We start from the raw sequence: 15,429 nt of genomic DNA on the forward strand, positions 1-15,429 counted from the left end.
GGGGGCGCAAATGAACGGTCAATAGATGAGCCAAAAAGTAACAATTTAATGTTGTGAAATGTGCACAACGAATATACAGACAATCTCAGAATATGATTACAGTCAAATTACAAAGGTGACGTGTGGGCAGGCTCAAGGATAGAAGACGTCTGTCCTGAGAAGGGCCGGAACCACACGATTTCTGCCACCACCGAACCTGGTGAATACTGGAGCCGCCAAGTCCCGAATTCCCAGGTGATCACCGTCTCCGACTGTCGGATCTGGTACTGCTGGTGAGAACAAAGACAGTCAAGTGTGGGTGTGTGTACACCCAGTAACAACAACGGTGGGAATGCCACCTCCACCTCTCACTCAATATGTGATGAGTACCGCAGTGATTCCTCAGGGGAAAAGAGTGCCGTCCTGCACTCACTCAGCTTCCACAGATAGAGGAACCGGTACTCCTGCAGACACTCACAATATACAGATATATTGTAACACAAAACGGCTGAGGATATTACCTTCAATGAAGTACGATATCTCGGCGATGAGGTGGAGATGACGTCTGGGTTTTATGGAGTGAGGTGATGAAGAATGAGTGACAGCTGTCAGGACGTAATGAGTAACAGCTGTCACTCCCGGCTGTGTCCGTGGCGGCAGCGCCCTCTTGTGCCTGAAGCCCGCACTTCAGGCAGGGCGCCCTCTGGTGGTGGGCCAGTAGTACATCCTCTTCTGGCGGCCCACACAACACACTGGACTGACCTCAGGATGCCCTGCCTGTTACACCACTGACCGGAGGTGGACATGGACATGTATAGGACACTGTTTTTGTTGCTCTTCTGTTTGTGAAGAAATTTTTGTACAATCTGTAAAAACCTTGTAACTGTTAGAATGGGTCACCCCTCTGAGTCTGATCTTGAGGTTTTTTCCTCATTAACACCACAGGGAGTTTTTCTTTACCACTGTCGCCTGTCTGCTTGCTCACAGGATTTGGTGAGGTTAGACATTACTCATGTGAAGCACCTCAAGGCAGCTTTGTTGTGATTTGGCACTATACAAATAAAAATATATTGAAATTAGTGATCCAAGTTTTGAAACGTATATTTGAATAGTGAGGAATAAAATGATTATGGTACCAAAAAATAAAGAAAAAAATAATAATCCAACTGACTAACATGGCAAACAACAGCTTCAAACTGCTTCAGCAGGATGACCTTTGTGATTATGACTGTGAAATCAGATCGGAAATTAATTTTAACAGAGCTATAAACTTGAAATTTGATATCAGACAGATAAAGTGATTAGTCTACAGGTGATAAAACCCTTTTTATTATTCTTCTGTAGAAGAAAATAAAAAAGCCGTGACTCTTAACAACCGAACAGATTTGAGGACATAGTAAAAATAAAGTGGATGAAAGTGTTCATTTATTTATAAGAACATACTTGAACATATTTACAAGAGTAGTTACTGTATTAAGTAAAAATCCCCCCCCACACACACACACACAAAACAGGAATCTACATGAGAAATAAACCAAAGGGGAGAATATTAATCATAACACTTTTATCTGCACATTCTCTGAGGTCAGTTGCAGGAGTGGTTTTCTGTGCAGCAGGGAACCTCTAATAAAAAGAAACATGACACACAGACTCTCTCTCTCTCTCTCTCCCTTTAGCTGTTCATTCTTTTGTTCACCTGCATGTCCACTGGCCAAGAATCCTCACGTACACAGACAGAAACTAGAGCACCGTGCTCGTAGAGCACAAACCTCCGCCAACACTAGTTTCCAATTCCACAAATTTTTACCTCAGAAAAAATTTTCAAGGTCAAAGTCCTGTTACAAGTGTCTTTTCATCAGCTAAATTAGATTTGAATGTCAGGAGTATGTATTTAGTTCGTGCATTTGAATCAAAGTTTTTTTGTCATGTTGTCAGATTTTCTTTGGTTCAACTTTTTCATTTTCTTTTTTCATTTTTTAAGATAATTTTCACAAAACATGTTATCTTTGCTGTGCACAATTTGTCATTGCTTTTTGGCACTTGGTTTCTGTCTGATAACTGGAAGATAGACACACAGGCATAAATTTGGAACCTCCATCCAATTTTGGTGGTCTAGGTAAATCCATAAGAGAAAAATGAGAGTGATTGAGGCACTTTTGATTAAGAAATAATGCAAAATGTACACCAAATGGGCTTTTCAATATTAAATTCAAATGTCCACAAAATCCACAATCAGGATCAGATCTGGATCAAACTTTGTCAGGTGATAGTGAGTGCCAGTCTGCACCTCACTTTCAAATATGAGAGTGATTGGGGCACGTTTGATGAAAATATGATGTAAAATATACATTACATGGGGTTTTTCAATGTTAAGTTTAAATGACAACAAAATCTGTAATCTGGATCAGATCCGGATCAAATTTGGCAGTCAGTAAAGAATGCCATTGTACATAATGGTCTAAAATATGAAAGAAATCTGATTTGTTTTGACAGAGTTATGGAAGTTAGGAATTTTTAAAAATTTGTTCAATGTTAAAGGATGGGGATTTTTCCAATTTTCCAAGATTTTTCCTGACTTTGACCTTTGACCTTGAAAATTTAATCAGTTCTTGCCTATCAGGATGTGAATCTTCAGTAAAACTTTCACAGCATTATAAGAAAATTTGTGGGATCCAGGCTGTTAACAAACAAACAAACAAACAAACAAACAGGGGGCGTAAACATGACCTCCTCCAACTTCGTTTGTGGAGGTAAAGATGCAGAAACAGATACGTCAAAGTCTTGTGACTAGCTGAAGTATCTACAGTTGCAGCAGCAGCATTTACTGTCTGATAAAAATGTCAGATTTGTTGAAATACACTGTACATAAAAGGAAACCCCACAGTAAACATTTAAAAAGGACTTGAGTTAAATGCAAATACTGACTTATGCTTGTTTTTAATCAATCAGCAAAAAGCTTTAGGGGTGGAGCCAATGGTGGTTCAGACGGCATCCTTTTTTCACATGTACATCAGATAAAAGAAGCTACACAAACAGATAAATGACCCGGCTCAAGCGTTCAGCTGATAGCATCATTTTTGTCAAAGTCAATCTTCACTCAAGTCTCCATAGGAAAGAGAAACGATGAAGCGGCTGTTAATAAGGAGAGGAAACATCACATTTTCCAAGTCACGGCTTGAAACTACACCTACAGATGCAGACTTCAGCTTGGAGACACGAAATATGCCCGAAGCACTTCTTCAAAACCTCACTGCACTGGCAGGTAACCTATCAGCAGAGACGGAGGAGGCGCGTCTGCCATGGAGTATCCATGTCAGAGTATGGCGGTCGAGCCATGTGGGTTGGCGCTGGTAGGCGTACCACTGATGGCACTGAAGATACCCACAGAGTCGGAGAGGCCGCTCCTGGTTCCGTCCTCCAATACAGTGATCTATAAAACAGGTCAGTTTGAAAAATCAAGGGAGGTATTTGTGATGGGGAACGTCTTACCCAATTGCAAAGAAAAGCCCCCAAATTTTCAATCTATATTTTGAAAGCATAAACGTGGATATGTACTGAAGAAACTTTTCTGAAAATGGCTGAACTTCCTGGTTTGGAGGTCACTGCCATATCTACCAGACATTGTTTTGTCAATATGGTGCAGTTGACATTAAAAACTTAAAGAAAATGCAAACCTTGGATAATGCCATTAATGCTAATGGTTAGCATCAGCATTAACATATACACAAAGTGTTAAGTTGATGGTTAGTATCAAGGGTAAACTATAGGCTAACCATTGCCTTGATGGTTGGCCTCACGAATAATGAGTAGGCTAATGGTTAGCTTGACAGTTAGCATCAAGGGTAATGGATAGGCTAACCATTAGGTTGACAGCATCACCCAGTTTGCTTTACAATATTTTCTTCAATAAAGTCCATCAATATTCAAACATCCCATGTCAACAAAACAACAGGCCTCATGCAAGAACCACTCATATTAAGTTTCTTTTGTAAATGGCGTGTATTAATGATTTAAAGGTGTTATGAACTGCACTTACTTAGCAGCCAACCACTATCTTCTACATAACTATTTAGTGGCTTAATGGAGTCTTGTGCAGAGAATGAAGTAACAATCCCTCTGTGCCCTGAGCTTTTCTGACCGATTTTTAAATTCTCAGCCATGCTGTGTCTGTTGGGTCCCACCCAGTGAAACACTTGTCTCCCTACATCTACAAAAAGACAGCAGTACTCAAAACTCACAGCAAAGTTGCTGAATTTTTTTCAAGATGGCAGACAGCAGCGACTTTCTAGAAATGTTATACATTCTTAAATTCAATCAGACAGCCCAGTGATAACATTAATATCAGAGAAGAGAAGACTTGTTTTAATCTCACTCACTCATCTTCAACCACTTATCCAGGATCAGGTCACGGAGACAACAGCTCCAGCAGGGGACCCCAAACTTCTCTTTCCGGGCCACATTAACCACCTTTGACTGGTGGACACTGAGGTGTTTCCAGGCCAGTAAACTGCAATCAATTAGCACTTTTCCATCTGCATCCAAAGTTCAAAGCGCTTTACAATTATGCCTTGCATTCACACACTGATGTCAGGGTGCTGCCATGCAAGGCACTCACTACACACCGGGAGCAAGTAGGGGATTAATGACTTTGCCCAAGGGCCCTTAGTGATTTTCCAGTCTGGCTGGGTTTTGAACCAAAGATCCTCTGGTCTGAACCACAACGCTTAACCACTAGACCAGGGCTATTCAAGTGATTCCAGAAAGGGCCGAGAGGGTGGAGGTTTTCTTTGCAACCACACATTCCACCAGGTGATTTCACTGATTAACATCACTTTGAGCAGATGAAATCAGGTCATCAGTGACACCCAGACAATCCAGTAGGCAATCCATGGGTTTCCTGCTGAGAACATGGCCTCAGATTTAGAGGTGCTGATCCTCATCCCAGCAGCTTCGCACTCAGCTGTGAACCGATCCAGTGAGTGTTGGAGGTCACGGGCCAATGAAGCCAACAGGAACACATCATCTGCCAAAAGCAGTGATGAGACCCTGAGCCCACCAAAGTGAAGATCCTCCTCCCCCCGACTACGCCTCAATATCTTGTACATGAATATCACAAACAGGACGAGGCACAGCCCTGGCGGAGGCCAACCCCCACCAGGGACAAGTCCAACTTACTGCCGAGATCCCGAACACAGCACGGTCTGCACAGTGCAAGCTTTGAATTTTATATCACCAGTTATACAACTTCATGATGAAGTGATATAGAGGAGGATTTCCTTAAAAAGAAGACCGGAAAGTTTAGCTACAAATTGACAGAAGCTATATCTGAGATGCAAGCCTGGGTTTGATTTGTTTTGGTGAAAGAATATCCTTCTCCGCTCTACTTCAATATGAAGCGAAGAGTGTTGTTGTTGTCATTTGTCAGCTGCTCTCGTTATTGTTCGGGGTCACCACAGCGGATACAGTCAGATCCGCATAGGTATTTGGCACCAGTTTTACGCCGGATGCCCTTCCTGACACAACTTCAGTTTTACCTGGAGAAACACACACAGCCACTGGTGTTCCAAAGAGGTCTAATATGAAGCTAAGAGTGGTGATGCAAAATTTGCACTGTGCACAATTTCTCCAATCACAGCCACATGAGCCTAAGTTCTTCTGGGTGTCTTGGTGGCTTTCCTCACTCTTCTACTTCTTACACAGTCACTCAGTTTTTGATAACTGTCTACTACTCCGCACAGATTTACCATAGAGTGCCATACTGTTTGTATTTCTTTGTAATTGATGTAAATAAGGTTCAAGACATATTCAGTGACTTGGAAATGTTCATGTATCCATCCCCTGACTTGTCTGAAGCAAACTGGCAATAAAACTGCTAATTTACAGGTATTATACCAAAGTGTTTCATTATTTATGCAACCCATCATCTTGGCTTTTATATTTTTTTGCTTAATTTATATCAAATTGTAGAGTTTTGCTTTCAGCTTGAATTTAAGGAAGACAATTTTAATTTTTTTTTGTTGTTATATTTTTTTGTATTTGAAATGCCATAAACAAATTAAAATGTGTGAAATAACAAGTGTTCCAATACTTTTGGAGGGCACCGTACACACACACACACACACACACACACACACACACACACACACACACACACACACACACACACACACACACACACACAGAGCAAATATCAGTACGCTCCAAACCAGGAATTGGAAAGGTCTTTTCTGCACAACCTTCACCTCTGTTTCCAAACAATAACACAGATCTGAAAACTGGGATTAGAGAATGCTGCATGGAGTTTCTGTTTTAGGTTAATTATATCTGTGTAAGATTTCAAGAATAAGTTCAGCAAAGGACAAAAGCAACATTACCATCCGATCTGCAAAGGCCAGCAGAAAGAGAGTAAGAGAGAAAAGTGTTAGTGAAAAAAGCAGATTGCAGGAAATGACAAAACGCTATAGAATTAAAAAAAAACAAACAACAAAATCAACTATATATCACAAAATAATCTGTTTCACTACTGCTCTCAGACCTTCCTTCCGTCTGATCATCAACAAACTTGGTGTGCAAGTAAAAGGTCAAGCAGATTACCCTCATTTATCAATGTGTGTGAACCCAAATATTTAAATTCATGCATCAGAACATTTCAAAGCAAAGTTTGAGATTCAGACGTTTGTGCTTGTACTTGAAGTGTGCATAAATTTAAGTACACCTCTGACTCGTCGCACGTTGAACAGGTAGCTCAGTTGGGTAGAGGTTGGGCTAGCAACATGCAGATATTGGTTCAGTTCCCAGTCACACTGTCTGTGTCCTTTGAAAGAACACTTCATCTGTGTTGTCCCCGTCCACCCAGCTGTAAATGGGGACTTGGTCATGACTGGGAAGACAACCTATGTTGGACTGGTGTCCCCTTCCAGGGGGAATTGTAGACCCTCACCTGCTTCATGCTACAGAATCCAGGGATAATCACTGGCACCAATGGGCCTCAGACCCTATACAGGAATTATTACTTCTTCTTCTGGTCATCCATATGCACAATAACAAGTGGCAGAAAATCTTAAAAGTTAAATGCTACAGACCCTTCATTCACGTGGCAGAAAGTCAATGCATTTAGGGGTGTAGACATGATCACGTGAATCTGCTGAAGTAAAAACCAAGGATCAGAATGGGAAATAGAATGTGACACAGTTGTCAGTGCTGGTTTGGACATTTTACCAAGTATTTGAAATTCCAGGCACAACCACCTCTAGGATCAACAGAGAATGGTCTGGAAAAAAGAAACATCCAGTGGAAAGAGGTTTTCTGGGTGTGTGAGAGCCCATAGAAAGGTACCAGTAATTCATTTCACTTGTTTCAAGCACAGGAGGCAGACAATCATTTCTGAACACACAACACGACAAACCTTGAAGCAGATGGGCTACAGCGACAGAAAGGCCACACCAGATGCTGCTCCTGCCAGCTAAGAACAGGAAACTGAGGCTAATATGGCCATAAGCCCACCAAAATTGGACAATGGAAGAGTGGACAAAGACTGCCTTGTATGAAGAGTCTTGATTTTTGCTGCAAAATTTAGAAGGAATGGTCAAAATCTGGTGTAAGTATGGACCTATCCTGCCTTAGATCAACCATTCAGGCTGGTGGTGATGGTTTAATGATGTGGCAACTGCGTGAAGCTATCATGCCGATATGGATCAAAATCTCTCAAGTATATTTACAACACCTTGCCAAACCAATTCCATGAAGAATTAAGGCAGCTCTGAAGGCAAAAGACAACCCCACCTCGTACTAGCAAGGTGTACCTTGCTTGCTTATTTATTATAGTAAGTCCCGTTGGCTTCTCCCTTGTTTTCACTCGGGGTCGCCACACCAAATTCAAGGTGGATCTCCATGTTGATCTGGCACAGGTTTTTACGATAAATACCCTTACTGACGCAACTCCCCATTACAGGGAGAAATGGGCAGTACTTTTAAGGTAATTGTAGCCGTTTTGTTTATCTCTGTTTGTGGCCGTACTTGTTCATGCATGATATTCGACAGCTCTCTGGTCAAATCCCGGTAGTTGGCTTTCATTTCATCATGATACTCCTGTTGGTCCTCTTTGATGAGCCGCTCATTCACTCCGAGTGCCTGGCCACAGGCATCCACAAACTGTCTGAGGTGGAATAAAATAAAAAAAAGATTTTAATGCTATCTAAAAACATCTCTATGTGGTAATGTTTTACAAGAAGCGAGGCGATGCTGGTTTCTCTCCTTAGTCAGTACCTGAATACTTCTTTGAGCTGTTTAACTTTGTTGTCTGGGTATTTCTTGGCACTGCTGTCGTCTAAGAAGGCTCGTGCATAAGCCAGAGGACCAGCATTTACCTGGAAATCAGCATGAAAAAGATACTTTGAATTTGATTATTGAATAAATATGACAGGTTGCCTTTGCCCAAATGTGTCTCACTGTGTTTCTTTACCTGAACACTGATGCTGCCTTGTAGTTTGAGCTGAAGGCGGATCATGTCCACCTCAGAGGCTGAACACAGGAGCCGCAGCTCAGCCACCTTAGTGCTCATCTCATCGATGGCCACCTCGATGGGGCTGAGGTCCGTCTGGTGTTGGTACATCACTGCGATGCGTTTCTTCACATAAGGGAAGCAGTGGGTGGCTGGATGGAAATGTGAGGATGGAAAGTGATGAGGGTGAAGCAGTGAGGATTGGAAATGATAATAATTGTAACTTAAATTTATATAGCGTCTTTAAGGTACCCAAGGTGATGCTTTACACAAAGGGAGGAGTTGGAGTTGAAGACCATAGGGCTTAGTGAGCAGGTAGAATTTCAGGCAGGTCTTGACGATGCCTGAAGAAGGAACATCATGGATGTCTGATGGGAGAGAGTTTCAAAGAATGGGGGCTGCAGCACTGAGCTCTGTCCCCAAATGTACCCAGTCTGGTCTGGGGTATGTGTGGACCACCAAGATTGATACTGAGCATAGAGATGGAGAAGATCCAAAAGGTACCACATTGTAAGGGCATGGAGGGATGTATAGGTGAGGAGGAGGATTTTATCAAAGTTGTGGGCCTTAATCAGAAGCCACTGAAGGTGAATAAGGGTGAGAACCCTAGGAGCTGAGTTCTGGAGCCTTTCTATACCTTTGCTGGATCAAGCAAACAGGACACCATTTCAGTAATCCAGGCAGGAGGATAAGACAAGGATGAAGGTATCCACAGACACTAAGAGTGAAAGCCAGTGTCTGGAGATGTTACTGAGGTGACATCCAGGTTACAGAATTTCAAGGATGGTGAAATAGAGCAGCCATCTACATTGACGAGAAGGTCTCCAACCTTCTGGAGCAGCAGCAGCATAGGAGCAACAACCATTTGCTCAGTTTTATTGCTATTTACCTTGAGTAGGTTAGGTATGCGCCAAGGTTTTGCTTCCTGCAGGCAACGGATAAGTGGTATTGAAGGTAGCTGACTGGAAGGTTTAGTGCTAACATATCGCTCTGTATCATCTGCATAACACCACAAACTGAGCCTGTGTCACTGTGAGGTGAGTCACCTCACTGAGTAACTGTGTGGTGACTGATAATTGACTATCCCCAGTTTTTACCATCATAGCCACATATGCTTATAACTCCTTCAAAGTTGTTATTGGTGTCTGTCTGTGTGGCTTCCGTCTTACATGGTCCCTCAGTTTTTGAGGAGCGCCTACCTCAGACAGTTATCGTACAGTACCACATGCTATGGGTGTTGTGTGGCCCGCCAGAAGAGGAGGTACTGCTGGCCCACCACCAGAGGGCGCCCTGCCTGAAGTGCGGGCTTCAGGCACGAGAGGGTGCTGCCGCCACGGACACAGCCGGGAGTGACAGCTGTCACCCATTATTTCCTGACAGCTGTCACTCATTCTTCATCATCTCACTCCATAAAACCCAGACGTCATCTCCACCTCATCGCCGAGATATCGTACTTCAATGGAGGTAATATCCTCAGCCATTTGTGTTACCTTATAATCTGTATATTGTGAGTGTTTGCAGGCGTACCGGTCCCTTGTTTAGTGGAAGCTGAGTGAGTGCAGGACGGCACTCTTTTCCTCTGAGGGATCACTGCATACTCATCAGAATATTGAGTGAGAGGTGGAGGTGGCATTCCCACCGCTGTTGTTACGGGGTGTACACACACCCACACTTGACTGTCTTTGTTCTTCGCCAGCAGTACCAGATCCGACAGTCGGGGACGGTGATCACCTGGGAATTCGGGACTTGGTGGCTCCAGTATTCACCAGGTTCGGTGGCGGTGGAAATCGTGTGGTTCCGGCTCTTCTCAGGACAGACGTCTTCTATCCTCGAGCCTGTCCACACGTCACCTTTGTGGATTGACTGTTATCACATTCTGAGATTGTCTGTGTATTCGTTGTGCACCTTCACAACATTAAATTGTTACTTTTTGGCTCATCTATTGACCGTTCATTTGCGCCCCCTGTTGTGGGTCCGTGTCACTACACTTTCACAACAGGATATCTCGGCCAGCATCATGGATCCCGAGGGGCGTCATCCATCTGTTGGACAGCCAATGGAAGAGCAGGGTGCACAGGCGTCTGCAGGAGGCGTGCTCGGTGAGTTGCAGCAAATCCTCACCGCCTTTACCGCTCGGCTGGATTTGATGTCCGAGCAAAACATCATCCTTAATCGCAGGATGGAGGCTCTCACCACACAGGTGGAAGCGCGCGATCACAGCGCTGCTGCGGCTCCTCCTCCTGCCGACCCGGTGCCGGGTATTAACATTCCACTGGTCATTCAACAAACCCCCCCACCATCCCCTGAAGCATACATAAGTCCCCCTGAGCCGTACGGGAGTTGTGTGGAGACGTGCGCGGACTTTCTGATGCAGTGTTCGCTCGTCTTTGCACAACGACCTGTGATGTACGCGTCTGACGCCAGCAAGGTGGCTTATGTTATTGCTTTGCTTCGGGGTATGGCACGCGCCTGGGCTACGGCGCTCTGGGAACAGAACTCACGGTTGTTATCAGCATACACTGAGTTTGTGGGGGAGTTCAGAACAGTGTTTGATCACCTTAACAGAGGAAAGACCGCTTCAACAATGCTGCTGTCAATGCGACAGGGGTGCCGGTGCGCAGCCGAATATGCAGTCGACTTCCGCATCGCGGCTGCGAGGTCCGGCTGGAATGACGTTGCACTCCGCGCCGCCTTCATAAACGGACTGTCATCGGTCCTGAAGGAGCATCTGGTAGCTAAGGAGGAACCGCAGGATTTAGATGGGCTTATCGATCTCGTTATACGGTTAGACAATCGGTTGGAGGAACGCCGTCGGGAGCGAGGCGAAGGACGTGGCCAGATACGCGCCGTCCCTCTCCCTTCCGGGTTCGAAAAGGGGCCGCCCTCCCCATGCTCCACAGTCGCAGCGCTCCGTGGGGCAACAGCTCCCCCTGCTGACGTTGTTAGGGAAACGCACATGGCCAAAATGAGGAGGCTGGTCCGCGGGGAGTGTTTTCTCTGCAGCTCGAAGGAGCACATACAGAAAAACTGCCCCAAACGGCCATAACAACAACCGCCCTCAGAGACTGGGCTAAGGGGGGGTCAAAACATTCACGTGGGACACACACAGATTGCCACACGACTCCCAGTTACAATCCTGAGCGGGGATTTAACCCTTCAAGCCCCAGCACTGGTGGACACGGGGTCCGAAGGGAATCTGCTAGACAGCAGATGGGCAAGGGAGGTAGGGCTCCCTCTGGTGGCGCTTCCTTCGCCATTGCAGGTGCGGGCACTAGATGGCACCCTCCTCCCTTTAATCACACACAAGACACAACCAGTAACTCTGGTGGTGTCTGGAAACCATCGGGAGGAGATTGAGTTTTTTGTAACTCCTTCTACCTCCCGCATGATTTTGGGCTTCCCATGGATGTTGAAGCACAATCCCTGGATTGATTGGCCGTCTGGGGTGGTGGTTCAGTGGAGCGAAACCTGCCATCGGGTGTGTTTAGGATCCTCGGTTCCTCCCGGTGTACAGGCTAAGGAGGAGGTCAAAGTCCCTCCCAATCTGACGGCAGTGCCGGTTGAGTACCACGATCTTGCTGACGTCTTCAGCAAGGATCTGGCACTCACCCTTCCCCCGCACCGTCCGTACGATTGTGCCATTGATTTGGTTCCAGGCGCTGAGTTCCCATCCAGCAGGCTGTACAACCTCTCACGACCTGAGCGCGAATCAATGGAGACTTACATCCGGGACTCATTAGCTACCGGGCTGATCCGGAACTCCACCTCCCCGATGGGGGCAGGTTTCTTTTTTGTGGGCAAGAAAGATGGCGGACTCCGTCCATGCATTGATTACAGGGGGCTGAATGAGATTACGGTTCGCAACCGATACCCGTTGCCATTGTTGGATTCCGTTGAAACGACGGTTCTCTACTGCGCCAGTTTTGGTGCAGCCCGACCCTAGCCGCCAGTTCGTGGTTGAAGTGGACGCCTCTGACTCAGGGATAGGAGCCGTGCTATCCCAGAGCGGAGAGACTGATAAGGTTCTTCACCCGTGTGCCTACTTTTCACGCAGGATGACCCCGGCTGAACGGAACTATGACGTCGGCAATCGAGAACTCCTTGCGGTAAAAGAGGCTCTTGAGGAGTGGAGACACCTGTTGGAGGGAGCGTCTGTGCCGTTCACGGTTTTCACTGACCATCGGAACCTGCAGTATATCAGGACCGCCAAGCGGCTGAACCCCAGGCAAGCCCGCTGGTCACTGTTCTTCGGGCGTTTTGACTTCCGGATCACCTATCGCCCTGGGACCAAGAACCACAGGTCGGATGCCTTGTCCCGGGTACACGAAGAGGAGGTCAAAACTGCACTGTCGGATCCACTGGAGCCCATCCTGCCTGAGTCCACTATCGTGGCCACCCTCACCTGGGACGTAGAGAAGATCGTCCGGGAGGCCCTGGCACGAAGCCCGGACCCAGGAACTGGACCAAGAAACAGACTATACGTCCCACCAGAGGCCAGGGCTGCAGTCCTTGACTTCTGTCATGGTTCCAAGCTCTCCTGTCATCCAGGGGTGCGAAGGACCGTGGCAGTTGTCCGGCAGCGCTTCTGGTGGGCGTCTATGGAGGCCGACGTCCGGGAGTACATCCAGGCCTGTACCACCTGTGCCAGGGGCAAGGCTGACCATAGGAAGTCCCAAGGTCAGCTCCAACCGCTTCCTGTGCCTCATCGCCCCTGGTCCCACATCGGCCTGGATTTTGTCACGGGTCTCCCACCGTCCCAGGGCAACACCACCATCCTCACGATAGTGGACCGATTCTCCAAGGCGGCCCACTTCGTGGCCCTCCCGAAGCTCCCTACGGCCCAGGAGACAGCGGACCTCCTGGTCCACCATGTTGTCCGTCTGCATGGGATTCCCACTGACGTGGTCTCGGATCATGGTCCCCGGTTTTCCTCTCACGTTTGGAGGAGTTTCTGCAGGGAACTGGGGGCCACCATGAGCCTCTCGTCCGGGTACCATCCACAGACGAACGGACAGGCAGAGCGGGCCAACCAGGAGCTGGAACAGACCCTCCGCTGTGTAACATCCGCGCACCCGACGGCCAGGAGTAACCATCTGGCCTGGATCGAGTATGCGCATAACAGCCAGGTGTCTTCTGCCACCGGCCTCTCCCCATTTGAGGTGTGTTTGGGGTACCAGCCCCCATTATTTCCCGTGGTGGAGGGAGAGGTCAGTGTGTCCTCAGTCCGGGCCCACCTTCGGAGGTGCCGTCGGGTGTGGCGCACCGCCCGTTCTGCCTTGTTGAAGGCCCGGACGAGGGCCAAGACCCATGCAGACCGCCGGCGGTCCCCAGCCCCTGCATACCAGCCCGGGCAGGAGGTGTGGTTGTCGACGAAGGACATCCCACTTCAAGTACAGTCACCAAAACTGATGGACAGGTTCATTGGCCCATTTCGAATCCTCAAGGTCCTCAGCCCTGCCGCAGCGAAGCTCCCAGCTTCACTGCGGATCCACCCGGTGTTCCACGTCTCCAAACTCAAACCGTACCACACCTCACCCCTCTGTGCTCCCGGTCTGGCGCCGCCTCCTGCCCGGATCTGCGCCGGCTCCTGGACGTCCATCGAATGGGCCGGGGGTTCCAATATCTGGTGGACTGGGATGGGTATGGACCCGAAGAACGCTCCTGGGTGAAGAGGAGCTTCATCCTGGATCTGGCCCTCCTGGCCGATTTCTATCGCCGACACCCCGATAAACCTGGTCGGGCGCCAGGAGGCGCCCGTTGAGGGGGGGGTCCTGTTGTGTGGGCCGCCAGAAGAGGAGGTACTGCTGGCCCACCACCAGAGGGCGCCCTGCCTGAAGTGCGGGCTTCAGGCACGAGAGGGCGCTGCCGCCACGGACACAGCCGGGAGTGACAGCTGTCACCCATTATTTCCTGACAGCTGTCACTCATTCTTCATCATCTCACTCCATAAAACCCAGACGTCATCTCCACCTCATCGCCGAGATATCGTACTTCAATGGAGGTAATATCCTCAGCCATTTGTGTTACCTTATAATCTGTATATTGTGAGTGGTTTGCAGGCGTACCGGTCTCTTGTTTAGTGGAAGCTGAGTGAGTGCAGGACGGCACTCTTTTCCTCTGAGGGATCACTGCATACTCATCAGAATATTGAGTGAGAGGTGGAGGTGGCATTCCCACCGCTGTTGTTACGGGGTGTACACACACCCACACTTGACTGTCTTTGTTCTTCGCCAGCAGTACCAGATCCGACAGTCGGGGACGGTGATCACCTGGGAATTCAGGACTTGGCGGCTCCAGTATTCACCAGGTTCGGTGGCGGCGGAAATCGTGTGGTTCCGGCTCTTCTCAGGACAGACGTCTTCTATCCTCGAGCCTGCCCACACGTCACCTTTGTGGATTGACTGTTATCACATTCTGAGATTGTCTGTGTATTCATTGTGCACCTTCACAACATTAAATTGTTACGTTTTGGCTCATCTATTGACCGTTCATTTGCGCCCCCTGTTGTGGGTCTGTGTCACTACACTTTCACAACAATGGGGTTACCAATGAAGTTAGTATGAATTGCCTACCATGGATTTTTACAGAGTTGTTGTGTTTGCAAAGCACACAAACACACGTGCACACAAATTTACACTATGTACCTAACAGCGAGATATTAAATAGCGCAATCCATCATAATGATGTGACAGCAGCTACTTGCTGCTAACTGTTTGGGAATACATTATGTTGACTCATTTTACACACACTACTGTGTCTCCATGGCAATACTCATATCCAGGATATTAACCACTTTGCACAGTGAATGCAATCAGTCACTGTGTCCTTCTGTGTTACTGCTAATTCTCATTACGTATTCACAAGAAAATATGTATTACATTTGCACTTTAGGATTAGGATGACAACGCAAGCCTCCCCTCACCTGACTATATTATTGAATTACAAAGGCG

The 15,429-nt window shown here is 47.1% G+C and overlaps 1 protein-coding gene across 10 annotated transcripts in view; it reads right to left on the reverse strand.

Moving 5' to 3' along the window:
- Positions 1-3,059: 3,059 nt before the first annotated feature.
- Positions 3,060-15,429, reverse strand: part of dock9b (dedicator of cytokinesis 9b) — a 144,543-nt gene continuing 132,173 nt past the window's right edge. For 9 of the 10 annotated variants that reach the window (XM_034176822.1, XM_034176790.1, XM_034176774.1 and 6 more), the window contains 4 exons: positions 8,441-8,631; positions 8,245-8,345; positions 7,996-8,134; positions 3,060-3,409 (listed from right to left, as the gene is read on the reverse strand). In XM_034176822.1, the coding sequence (XP_034032713.1) occupies positions 3,293-3,409; positions 7,996-8,134; positions 8,245-8,345; positions 8,441-8,631 (548 nt within the window). In that variant the 3' untranslated portion in view covers positions 3,060-3,292. Of the gene's footprint in view, positions 3,410-6,353; positions 6,362-7,995; positions 8,135-8,244; positions 8,346-8,440; positions 8,632-15,429 lie in introns of all 10 variants that reach the window. The other variant, XM_034176807.1, reaches the window with a different exon arrangement.

This window comes from Thalassophryne amazonica, chromosome 1, assembly GCF_902500255.1.
Source record: "Thalassophryne amazonica chromosome 1, fThaAma1.1, whole genome shotgun sequence".
Taxonomy (NCBI): Eukaryota; Metazoa; Chordata; class Actinopteri; order Batrachoidiformes; family Batrachoididae; genus Thalassophryne; species Thalassophryne amazonica.